Source organism: Salmo trutta, chromosome 8, assembly GCF_901001165.1.
Source record: "Salmo trutta chromosome 8, fSalTru1.1, whole genome shotgun sequence".
NCBI lineage: Eukaryota > Metazoa > Chordata > Actinopteri > Salmoniformes > Salmonidae > Salmo > Salmo trutta.
Genome location: NC_042964.1, coordinates 27,787,140 through 27,800,946, shown reverse-complemented (window position 1 = coordinate 27,800,946; position 13,807 = coordinate 27,787,140). Strand labels below are relative to the sequence as shown.

General features: G+C 41.3%; 1 protein-coding gene across 4 annotated transcripts in view; it reads left to right on the top strand.

Annotated features, from left to right (window-relative positions):
- The window catches only part of LOC115198626 (sodium/potassium/calcium exchanger 2), a 201,221-nt gene that overhangs the window by 115,474 nt on the left and 71,940 nt on the right, over nt 1–13,807 (top strand). For 3 of the 4 annotated variants that reach the window (XM_029760708.1, XM_029760706.1, XM_029760705.1), the window contains exons 3-4: nt 6,267–6,308; nt 8,713–8,821. In XM_029760708.1, the coding sequence (XP_029616568.1) occupies nt 6,267–6,308; nt 8,713–8,821 (151 nt within the window). The remainder of the gene's footprint in view (nt 1–6,266; nt 6,309–8,712; nt 8,822–13,807) is intronic. The other variant, XM_029760707.1, reaches the window with a different exon arrangement.

The window sequence follows — 13,807 nt, the reverse complement described above, 5'->3', positions numbered from 1 at the left end:
GGAGTCACCAGGCCAGGTAGTCCTGAGGCATGATCCTAGGGCTCAGGTCCTCCGGGAGGGAGAGCTGATAGGAGTTGAGCCCGGTGTGGTTGTGTGCTGCAATAGCCCATCCGTGACAAGGACCGGCAAGTTGTACGTTCCAAGATGCTGTACTGGACCGTTATTTGCCTGTTTGTGGCTCAGCTGTTAGCTTGCACGATTCTTGCCATTCTCTTTCGACCCATTCTATCATTCAGTCGAATTGTAACTGAAAGCCTCGATGCCTGTCTGCCTGCTTTATATAGTAAGCCAGGGCCATGTGGCTCACTGTCTATACTGGCCACTGAGTGTATTTGTAAACCTGTAGTAACCTTAGAACAATTGGCTGAGAATTTGGTTCATGGGTAATTGGATTGGTTCATGCCCATACATTCTGCATGGCGAACACCATTTGATTAATGATTCATCTTTGTTTTGATTGGAGATACCTGGTGTCAATTACAGAACATTTCGTAGGATTTTCTACCTGCAGCGACACTAGCGGGATATTACTGGAAATACCGGTAAAAGCACACTGCCTTATGAAATTGTCCAAAACACAGGGCCCTACTCATGGGAGATGTGACTCACTGTGCCCAAGGGCTTTACCTAATCTCAAGCAGAGAATAAATCACAATAAGCCAACCAGACCATGTACAGTGGCTGGACCATGACAAAATACCTGCTGTCAAATCACTATTTGTTTACTTATTTCCCATGTCAATCAAATACAGCAATATATAAGCGCAGAGCTTCTCTTAGTATGCAACTGATAGAATGTGTAAGCACAGTGCAATGTATGTACTGTGTATGTAACAAGATGTGCACGCTCTTAGAAAAAAGGGTTCCTCGGCTGTCCTCATAGGAGAACCCTTTTTAGTTCCAGGTAGAACACTCTGTTTAAGAGTTATTCAAGGGTTTCTCCTATGGGGACAACCGACATGGCAGTGCACTTGACTTGTAGAATGTTTTCGGTCTGTCATGGATGGAACCGCAGAAGCAGTCTTAACCCTTAGAAATCCAGACCCAGTTTTCCTTGCATGAAAATTAAGCATTGATTAGGACTACCCAAGGAGACTGCAAATAACATATTTCTGGAGATTATTTTTTAAACACTCCTAGCAATAGTTATGCAAAGTTACATATACACTGTATGTAACATTGGGCAGAAAGGGGTGCCAACCACATAGTTTCAACAATGTGTATTTCTGCATTGTGAACACCTTGCACTAAATCTAATAATAAAACATTTAATTTGTATAGCGCTTTTCATTAGTGTTCTCAAAGCTGTACATAGGCAAACGTTTAAATAATGAGGTAAAAAATACAATATAAACATCATACATTTAGAATCAAGGCAGGAAATAGCAATAATAAATCCAAAAAGGACTTTCTGTGACAATAGTGCTAGTACGAACTTGGACCCAGGCGCAGAGAAACACAGCAGGCAGAGGGTAAATCCAGAATATTTACTTAAGGTCTTCATAGCAAAACAACAACGCAAGGACACACAACAACACTGAACAAAACATGAGACCTGAACAACTGGCCCAGTCCACAGAGGAACCTAAATAGTCATCCAGCAGGTGATCCCAATAAGCCCAATCAGGGTCACCTGGATACTAGAGGAAACCCAAGGGTGCTCTCCAGTGGCAACCACAGGTAGTACACTCCAGGAAGAAACCCTGACCCGTGACACTTTCAAGATTAGGAATATAAGAAAGATAGTCTGTAGAAATGTGTTTTAAGGCCTGTGAGGTGGCTCATTGATAGAAATGAGGTGGCTGATGTAGGTAGGACTCAATCCAGTCAATGCTTTAAACACTAGGAGAAGTATTTTAAAGTCAATCCTAAAGTTGACAGGTAGCCAGGAACTCCAGCAAGGATGGGGGTGATGTGGGCTGACTTCTTGGTCCTGGTCAGGTCTCTGGCAGCACTATTCTGAAGAAGTTGTAGCCTCTGAAGTGATTTGTCTGGAAGGCCCCTGAACAGAGCATTGCAGTAGTCGATCCAGGAGAAGATGAAGACTTAGACAAGTTTTTCTGCATCTGGCTAGGAGAGCGATTGTTTGAGCCGGGAGATATTTTGCAGAGGGAAAAATTATGTTTTGCAGATATGTTTTATATGGGCATCAAAGGACAGAGAAGAATCAAACTTGACTCCCAGGTTGGAGATGACAGAGGACAGATGGATGGCTTGACCGTCAGTTGTAGGGCAGATGTTTCCAGCACTGGTGACCTGCTTGGGTGTGCAAATAAGCATAGCCTCAGTCTTACTGCTGTTCTGCTGGAGGAAGTTTTCTTTCATCCATACTCTGATGTCATAAGGCAACTGCCAAGTTTTCCTAGGGCTGAGATGGTGCCTGGTTTGGTGTTAATATATACCTCGGTATCGTCAGCGTAGCAGTGGAAGTTGATGTTATAGTCTCTGAGGATTTGACCGAGAGGGAGCGTATAGATTAGGAACAGAATAGGCCGCAAAAAGGACTCCTGTTGGACACTGCATGTGACTGTAGACTCCGCCGATCTGGACTCCAATCGTTATGTATTGCTTTCTATTGGAGAGGTAGGAGGAGAACCAGGTCAGAGCAGTTCCAGAGACTGCAGTGTGCTCTCTGAGATGCCACAGGAGGGTATTGTGGTCAACGGTGTCAAAAGCAGCACTGAGATCTAAAAGGAGAAGGAGCCTAGGTGATCCAGAATATAGTAGGTCGTTGGTAACTTTCATCAGAGCTGTTTCGGCGCGGTTTGTAATGATTGGAAGCCAGACTGGAAAACTTTGTATACCTGCTTGGAAGACAGATTGATAGAAAAGGGAAAAGGGATTGATAGAAAAGGGAGGTTGGACATGGGCCTGTAGTTGGATAGGATGTCCTGGTCAAGGTTGGGTTTCTTCAGTAAGGGGGTGACTGCGGCTGTTTTGAAGAATGATGGTACCTCCCCGATCAGCAGGTGAGGATGGTGACAAAAAATAAAAGCTGATCGTGCAGCATAGCAGCTTGCTTGGTGGTCTTTGTAGGCCAGTAGATGGACAGTGAGGCCATCCTTCCTCCAACGCCTCTAAAGCTTACGGCCATGAGTCTTAATTCACAGCAGTTCTTCAGTGAACCAGGGTGAAGAGCGTTAGAAGGTTACTTTTCATGTTTTTTGGGGGGGGGAGCAAGGATGTTCAGGGTAGTACTCAGAGTGCTGTTATACAGGTTGACCATGTCGCAGAGGGCCAGCTCAGTGCAGTCAGGCTCAAATGTGGGCTGTATGTGTTCCAGGAAGAGAGATGGGTTGAATATCCTTAGGTTGCGGAATTTAATTGTCCTCTTTGGACAGTGGGCACAGTCAGAGACAGTGTCACAGCCTTGTGTTCAGATATGCCAAGTTTGAGGACATCCAAGTCATCACCAGTAATAATGAGGTCCAATGTGTGTCCACGGTTGTGGGTGGGGACATTAAGATGTTGCACATGGTTTTGACAGTCCAGCAAGTTAGGGAAGTCAGCAGCCATAGTGGACTTGGATGAGTCAACATGGATGTTACATTTTCCCAAAATCACAATGTTGGAGATGGTGGGGCATAAAGAGGTTATACTTCAGCAAAAATGAATGTTTTTCTTTGAAAATGTACTCAGGCGTCTCTGGACATCCAATGAGCATTTTGCACACATTGAATTTCAGGAACTCACCTTTTTGACAATGTATTGTTTCAGAGGAGCAGAACAGAGTGACGATTTCCAGTGTGGTAATTACAAAGGTTGGCCACCAGATCGTGTCAAATGTTTTTATTAGGATCCCCTCTAGAAGAGAATGGTGTTAGTTTATTTTTTGATCGTGTACAGACACGTTACCAGGTGTTTAAAAACACTGTTACCTCCAGTTGAAGTCGGAAGTTTACATATACTTAGGTTGGAATCATTAAAACTCGTTAAATGTCTTGTTTACATTTACAAATTAGAGTTTTGGCAAGTCGGTTAGGACATCTACTTTGTGCATGACAGAAGTAATTTTTCCAACAATTGTTTACAGACAGATTATTTCACATATAATTCACTGTATCACAATTCCAGTCGGTCACAAGTTTACATACACTAAGTTGACTGTGCCTTTAAACAGCTTGGAAAATTGAAGAAAATTATGTCATAGCGTTAGAAGCTTCTGATAGGCTAATTGACCTAATTTGAGTCAATTGGAGATGTAGCTGTGGATGTATTTCAAGGCCTACCTTCAAACTCAGTGCCTCTTTGCTTGACATCATGGGAAAATCAAAAGAAATCAGCCAAGACCTCAGAAAAAAGAATTGTAGACCTCCACAAGTCTGCTTCATCCTTGGGAGCAATTTCCAAACGCCTGAAGGTACCACGTTCATCTGTACAAACAATAGTATGCAAGTATAAAGACCATGGGACCACGCAGCCATCATATCGCTCAGGAAGGAGACGCATTCTGTCTCCTAAAGATGAACGTACTTTGGTGTGAAAAGTGCAAATCAATCCCAGTACAACAACAAAGGACCTTGTAAAGATGCTGGAGGAAACAGGAACAAAAGTATCTATATCCACAGTAAAACGAGTCCTATATCGACATAACCTGAAAGGCCACTCAGCAAGGAAGAAGCCACTGCTCCAAAACCGGCATAAAAAAGCAAGACTACGGTTTGCAACTGCACATGGGGACAAAGATCGTACTTTTTGGAGAAATGTCCTTTGGTCTGATGAAATAAAAAGTAGAACTGTTTGGCCATAATGACCATCATTATGTTTGGAGGAAAAAGGGGGAGGCTTGCAAGCCGAAGAACACCATCCCAACCGTGAAGCTCGGGGGTGGCAGCATCATGTTGTTGGGGTGCTTTGCTGCAGGAGGGACTGGTGCACTTAACAAAATAGATAGCATCATGAGGAAAGAAAATTATGTGGGAATGTTGAAGCAACACGTCAAGACATCAGTCAGGATGTTGAAGCTTGGTCGCAAATGGGTCTTCCAAATGGACAATGACCCCAAGCATACTTCCAAAGTTGTGGCAAAATGGCTTAAGGCCAAAAATCAAGGTATTGGAGTGGCCATCGCAAAGCCCTGACCTCAATCCTCTAGAAAATCTGAGGGCAGAACTGAAAAAGTGTGTGTGAGCAAGGAGGCCTTACAAACCTGACTCAGTTACACCAGCTCTGTCAGGAGGAATGGGCCAAAATTCACCCAACTTATTGTGGGAAGCTTGTGGAAGGCTATCCGAAACGTTTGACCCAAGTTAAACAATTTAAAGGCTATGATACCAAATACTAATTGAGTGTTTCTAAACTTCTGACCCACTGGGAATGTGATGAAAGAAATAAAAGCTGAAATAAATCATTCTCTCTCCTATTGTTCTGACATTTCACAATCTTGAAATAAAGTGGTGACCTAACTGACCTAGACAGGGAATTGTTACTAGGATTAAATGTCAGAAATTGTGAAAAACTGAGTTTAAATGTATTTGGCTAAGGTGTATGTAAACTTCCGACTTCAACTGTATGTGTAACATCAGGCATTAACTTAAAATCTCAAAGCCTACTTCCAAATGTTATTTCTTCAGGATCGCAGTGCAAAGGTTGTTTATCTGCGTTTGTTTGAATCCCGGCATGGGCTGGCATCTGAGGTATAGATGTGGATGACAAAAAGGCTACAAAGAAGTTATTCTTGTCATGGTTTAGGATTAAGCTTGGGGGCTAGTCTGAGGTCATTGGTGGAGACAAAGGAAACAATACAGGATTAATAACAAGAGAAATAACACAATTGAGAGACATAATTCAATTTTGAAGTTACTGGAATTCCACATAAGTAGGTTTAATATGCAAGTCTTTAATGTCTTCCGGATAGAGGGAGTTAATTTCTTTACATGTATATAAATCATGAACATGTACATGAATGCTAGGTTTACCTTTTCCTCTGTTTGTTTGAGTCGGTTGGGGTCCTGCAGAGTTAAATGGTCTGTGAATAGAATAGTTTTCCATGTGGCTGATGAATCTCAAAAGCCTGATGAGAAGAACATTTTTAATCATAAGCCTATCTTGGTCTGCTAGATAGTGAGTGACATACAGTAAACACAGCACAGCGGTGGTGTCAGTCTCTTGAATCCGTCTATGTCACATCATCATCAATACGACAATGGAATGTCTCTCTACTGTCTTCATCTGTCTATCTCTGGTTTGTAAGACATGCTTCACATCTATGTGCTCTTTCTCTTTCTCCCTCTCACTTTTTCCTCTCTCTTTTCTTGGATATGAAGGCTGTGAGTCCCGGGGCACCAGAGGATGAGAGCAAGCTGTCGGTAGGTCCTGTCTGGTTTGTCTATGTTTGTGTTTGTCTATATAGTTTGTCTAGTCTAACTTCTTTCTCTCCTTCCCTAATATACTCAAGAACCATGCGTTCTCTGTTTTTTAGATCCAACCTCCGTGTGTGCCTGTAGTACCTCTGTCTGTCCTTGCAATTCTAAAATTACTCTCTCAGTATGTCACTAGTGAGTTAGCATGCAATGACGCCTCCAGTTTCAAATGCTAAAAACAATGTTATTGATCAGTGAGTGTTTTGCTATAGTTCCTTTCAGATCAATATTGGCAACAATAAAGTATTGTTGTCCAACGTTTTACTCCAATTAGGGGATGGGTGGTAGGGTTAGGTGAAAATAATAAAGAAGGAAAATATAATTAATTAGTTTACTCCAATTAGGTGCAGGGTGGTAGGGTAAGGGGACATAATAAAGAAGTAAAATATATATTTTTTTAAATAATAAAAAATAAATATATATATATATATATATATATATATATATATTTATATATTTATATTATATTTATTTTTTCCTTCTTTATTTATTTATTATATATATATGATTATGTGTGTGTGTATATATATATATATATATATATACACAATCATATATATATATATAATAAATAAATAAAGAAGGAAAAAATAAATATAATATAAATATATATATATATATATATATATATATATTATATTTATTTTTTCCTTCTTTATTTATTTATTATATATATATATGGTTATGTGTGTATATATATATAGTACCAGTATATTGAAGACATCGAAACTATGAAATAACACATATGGAATCATGTAGTAACCAAAAAAGTGTATGTTTGGTGGGAAGTTGAGGGAATATTCTCTTAAAACACAGAAAACTGGACACATGAATGGTCTTGCAAAGCTCCCATTGAACGTGTTTAGAAAATATACAGTTCCCCGCCATCCTTATGGCCTTTCACAAAGTGCAGACAGTCTGTCCGTCCGTCCGTCCCCCCCCCCCCCCCGGCCGTTCAAACCCACGTAGCCTAGTGGTTAAACTAGTCACTGCCACCAACCACTAGTATTAGCATTTTCTTATCAAAACTCCACAAAAAGTAAAATGTCCCCTGTTAGCATGCTTTAAATGTTCAATGAGTTGGGTTGAAGTTACTTTGATATGATTTGGGCATGATATTTGAGTTCAAATTGTATTTGTCACATACACATGGTTAGCAGATGTTAATGCGAGTGTAGCGAAATGCTTGTGCTTCTAGTTCCGACCATGCAGTAATATCTAACAAGTAATCTAACAATTTCACAACAACTACCTTATACACACAAGTGTAAAGGAATGAATAAGAATATGTACATAAAAATATATATGGATGGCCGAACGGCATAGGCAAGATGCAGTAAATGGTATAGAGTACAGTATATACATATGAGATGAGTAGTGTAGGGTATGTAAACATTATATAAAGTGGCATAGTTTAAAGTGAATAGTGCTACATTTATTACATCCCATTTTTAATTATTAAAGTGGCTAGAGTTTGAGTCAGTATGTTGGCAGCAGCCACTCAATTTTAGTGATGGCTGTTTAACAGTCTGATGGCCTTGAGATAGAAGCTGTTTTTCAGTCTCTCGGTCCCAGCTTTGATGCACCTGTACTGACCTCGCCTTCTGGATGATAGCAGGGTGAACAGGCAGTGGCTCGGGTGGTTGTTGTCTTTGATGATCTTTTTGGCCTTCCTGTGACATCGTGTGGTGTAGGTGTCCTGGAGAGCAGTTCTGGAGATGTAACATGTCACTTAGATATTTGACTGGTTTCATGGAAAGGACTTGCACATTCTTTCACCTAAAGACACAATTAAAGGCAACATACATTTTTTAAACCAATGTGATGTCACAGGTGGAATCTGAACCTGGGGCTCTCACAGGAAAAACAAACATCTTGACTGTTAGACCAAGGGGAAATTCCCTCTTGGGCCCAGGGTGACACTGATTTTGAAGTCACAGGCAGGGCTACTTCATCACAAGACCATGAGCCCTATTGATGTTCACTAGATTCACCCCCTTTTGACCTCATCCCCGATGAGACACCGTCCTGCCATTGTCACAGGCAGGATCTGAACCCAAGTCTCTCAACATCTTGACTGTTAGATTAAGGAAAAATTCCAGGGCAGGGAATTTCCACTACAGGGACAATGAAACTTTAGACCTGATACAGATAATGATGTAAGACGATGGCCAGCACTCTGCATTTTGCTTTGAAAATTATGATACTACATTATTTTGTATGGGAAATACAGCTAACACTACAGTGTTATAGTGTCCTTAAGGTATTTCCTTAGGGGAACCGCCAAGGACTTGAAAGACTTGTGTAATGGTGCCATTGATTGTGTGACAGCGTTGTGCTCCTCTTGCAGGCTAGGCCCCGGCTTCAGAGAGGTGGTAGCTCAGCCTCCCTGCACAACAGCCTGATGAGAAACAGTATCTTCCAGCTTATGATCCACACACTGGACCCTCTCAGTGAAGGTAAGCAGTTATCCAACACACAAAACGGTCACTGTTTCTCTACCCCTGTTTTTCTTGTGTTTACGCAAAGCAACATGGAATGCTTTTGTTTAGCTTTGCCTGGTTCCACTTCCATACAGAGCCAGAAGGTTAAGAGGCAAACTGGTGCTCATAATCCCGGTCATTTTTAGGTTAACCTCTGGACGAGCTCGTCCCGTATGCGGGATCAACATCCAGCGAAAAATCCTATCGCCATTTTCTTTACAAAATGTATTATTTTTTTTTTTTCAAATATTGGACTATTGTATACCGTTTTATAGATACACCTCTTCGGAATCGAACCACGTTGTCCGATTTCAAAAAGGCTTTACAGCAAAAGCAAAACATTAGATTATGTTAGAGGAGTATATCGTAAAAGTAGCCACATAGCCATTTTCCGACCAACCACATGCATCACAAATAACCAAAAAACAGCTAAATGCAGCACTAACCTTTGACAATCTTCATCAGATGACACTCCTAGGACATCATGTTACACAATACATGCATTCTTTTGTTCGATAAAGTTCATATTTATATATAAAAACAGCATTTTACATCGGCGCGTGACGTTGACTAACTATTTTCCCTCAAATGCATCCGGTGAAAAAGCGCTACAATTTACTAAATTACTATCCGAAAACATTTTTAAAATGTAATATTGTCATTCTAAGATTTATAGATTAACATCTCTTGAAAGCACCTGTAATGCCAGATTTAAAAATAACTTTACTGGGTAATCACACTTTGCGATAAAAGGGGATGCGATACTCAGAAAAATAGGCTACCGTTACAGGTCAGCGCCATCTTGGAACAATCGCTTATCAAATCTACTCTTGTATACTAGTGTCAATAATCCCTTACCTTTGATTATCTTCATCAGAAGGCACTTCCAGGCATCCCAGGTCCACAACAAATGTATTTTCGTTCGAAAATGTTAATCCTTTATGTCCCAATAGCTTGTTGTTGTTAGCGCGTTCTGAAGGCTGCTCCAAAAGTTCCGTCGTGCGCGGGACTTCTCTCTCAACAAAATGCATTTTTTTACATTTATGTTCGTTCAAACATGTCAAGCATTGTATAACATAAATCTTTAGGGCCTTTTTCAACCAGAGCTCCAATAAGATTCAAAGGGGACGGTTGCATTGTCTTTCTAAACGTTTCGAAAGGGGAGGGTAGCCAGGGGCGCCGGCGTCATAATGGTGATGGCCCTCTCCATGTGACCACTTTCCACAGACTCTCATTCTGTCAGTTTTCACAGTAGGAGACTCAAACCACTTTGTAAAGACTGGGGACATCTAGTGGAAGCAATAGGAAGTGCTCAATGAACCATAGCTCACGGTGTGATTTATAGGCAAAGTGATGAAGTTGAGTCCGCAATTCAGAATTCCACATCCTGTTACGATCTGTCTCGGGGTTTTGACTGCCATATGAGTTCTGTTATACTCACAGACACCATTCAAACAGTTTTTTAGAAACTTTAGGGTGTTTTCTATCCACAAGTATTAATTATATGCATATCCTAGCTTCTGAGTTTGAGTAGGAGGCCGTTTAAAATGGGCACAAATTTTTTCCAAAAATCGCTGTAGCGCCCCCTATCCTAGGCGACCGTCAAGAGGTTTTAACCCAGGTTAACGTTTCTCTGCCACTCGGCCAACATTCAATGAAGATAGTTGTTGCACATACTGGACGTTTTTGCTATTAGATGGATTCTGATAGAACCGTCTTCTTCATGAGCTATTTATTAAAGAAATGAGGAACACATCATAAAGCCTAGAAAGGCTTAGGAGAATGTTCAATCAACATCCCACAGAAAACTGGGCACAAATGTTCTTGCAACGTTTCCATGAAACGTGTCTAGAACCTTGATATCCTATATTCTGAGAACATGGTAACCATGTTCTGTGTATGTTTGGTGGGAAATTGAGGGAATATTCTCTTAAAACACAGAAAACTGGACACATGAATGGTCTTGCAACGTTCCCATGAAACGTGTCTGTCACATTGGCATGAAGGATTGGGAGACAGACGCTGGAATGCGTAATATTCTTTTATTGTACCCAAATTATGGCGTGCCATGTAAAGGCATGGGGACGAAGACCAAACAAACACTATACAAAAACACAGGGTCGAAGCCCAAACAAAAGAGCGAGGAATACCTCAAATAAATACACACGCGCAATCCACAAGGACACGAAAGCCCAAAACACACAGCACAGGTACTCACAAGCACTAACGGACATTGTAACAGTAATCGACAGCACTATGGTGAATAAAGGGCACATATATACAAATACTAATCACATATATACAAATACTAACCCCCCGACGCGCTGCACAACGACACCGGATCACAGGAACGCAGTGCGGGTTGATCAGGACCCGATGCAGCTGCCGAAGTTGCGTCATCGTTGGACGGGCCAGTTGCCACTGCCGAAGTTGCGGCGGCGTTGGACGGACCAGTAGCAGTGGCGTCGAACGGACCGGTTGTGGCGGCGTCAGACGGGCCAGTTGTGGCTGCTGAAGTGGCGTTGTCGGATGGACCCATTGTGGCGAGGTCAGACGGCCCAGTTGCAGCTGCGAAGTTGCGGCGGCCCCGGATGGACCAGTCGCAGCGTCGTCGGACGGGCCATTCCCGCTGTCTCCCTTAATGGTCGATTATTCTGTCACGTTGGTATGAAGTGATTCAGGAGACAGGGTTTTTGTAATTGGGGTTTTTATTCCCAAATTACAGTGTGCCGTGTAAAGGCACGGGGACGAAGACCAAACAAACACGTAACAGAACACAAGGTAGAAACGCAAACAAAAGAGCGAGGAGTGCCTTGAATAAATAACTTAAGCGCACGATGATAAACACATGGGGGCAAGACCCGTAATCATCTGCGCAATCCAAAATGGCACGAAAGCCAAAACACACAGCACAGGTACTCACACGAACCAACGGACTATACTAATAAGTTAGAATAGGGGACAGGTGTGCGTGTTGAATGTTCTGGAGGGATCCGTGACAGTGTCTAGAACATGAATATCTTATGTTCTGAGAACATGGCAACCATGTTCTGTGTATGTTTGGTGGGACGTTGATGGAATATTCTCCTAACCCACAGAAAACTGGACACAAATGTTCTTGCAATGTTCCCATGAAATTGGAAATTCTGAGAACATGGTAACCACTTTCTTGGTAAGTTCAATTTGACATTAATGGAATGGTCTCTTGGACACATTCCTTGCACATCAGGGGAACATTCCAATGAAAACATTAGTTAATGACCTAATGTCATTGAAGGAACATTTGTTGTTGGATGGGTTATTGCTCTGAGAGCTGTAAATAACTTTCCCAGGCATCCACATTATCTAACCACCAAATCTCTTTGTTAAACCTGTGTCTAGGGCCCTATACGATATAACCTGTGGTTAGGGACCCTACCCAACCTAGGGCCCTATACCATATGACCTGTGGCTAGGGCCCCTACCTATAACAGGAAGTCCCAGTAAAGCGCTCAGTACAGAATTGGTCCGATGAACCGGACATGAGGCTACAAGACTGTTAACTTCTATAGGCTCTATTCAACAGCCAGTGGAATCCCATGGCGCGAAATACAAATACCTCAAAAATGCTATAACTTCAATTTCTCAAACATATGACTATTTTACACCATTTGAAAGATAAGACTCTCGTTAATCCAACCACATTGTCCGATTTCAAAAAGGCTTTACAGCGAATGCAAAACATTAGATTATGTCAGGAGAGTACCCAGCCAAAAATAATCACACAGCCATTTTCAAAGCAAGCATATATGTCACAAAAACCCAAACCACAGCTAAATGCAGCACTAACCTTTGATGATCTTCATCAGATGACACTCCTAGGACATTATGTTATACAATACATGCATGTTTTCTTCAATCAAGTTCATATTTATATAAAAAACAGCTTTTTACATTAGCATGTGATGTTCAGAACTAGCATACCCACCGAAAACTTCCGGTGAATTTACTAAATTACTCATCATAAACGTTGACAAAATACATAACAATTATTTTAAGAATTATAGATACAGAACTCCTTTATGCAATCGCGGTGTCAGATTTTAAAATAGCTTTTCGGCGAAAGCACATTTTGCAATATTCTGAGTACATAGCTCAGCCATCACAGGCTAGCTATTCAGACACCCGCCAACGTCGGGGCAACCTAAACTCAGAATTACTATTAGAAAAATTGGATTACCTTTGCTGTTCTTCGTCAGAATGCACTCCCAGGACTTCTACTTCAACAACAAATGTTGTTTTGGTTCCAAATAATACATAGTTATATCTAAATACCTCCATTTTGTTCGTGCGTTCAGGTCACTATCCAAAGGGTAACGCGTGAGTGCATTTCGTGACAAAAAAATTCTAAATATTCCATTACCGTACTTAGAAGCATGTCAAACGCTGTTTAAAATCAATTTTTATGCTATTTTTCTCATAAAATAGCGATAATATTCCAACCAGACAACGTTGTATTCATTCAAAGAGGGAAAGAAAAAAATGGCGAGGTCTCGTGAATGCGCATCTCCAGTCTCTCTGTCCCCAGGCAGTCCACTGACAAACTCTGCTCCTGTTATCTGCCCAGAGACAGGAGACGCGTTAATCCGCTTTCTGAAGGCTTTAGAGAGCCAATGGAAGCCTTAGAAAGTGTCACGTAACAGCTCAGATGCTGTAATTTCGATAGAGATACAACAGAAGGACTACAAATTCTCAGAAAGGCCACTTCCTGCATGGAATCTTCTCAGGTTTTTGCCTACCATATGAGTTCTGTTATACTCACAGACACCATTCAAACAGTTTTAGTAACTCTAGAGTGTTTTCTATCCAAATCTTCTAATGATATGCATATTCTCGTTTCTGGGCAAGAGTAGTAACCAGTTTAAATCGGGTACGTTGTTTATCCGGACATGAAAATACTGCCCCCTAGCCCAGACAGGTTAA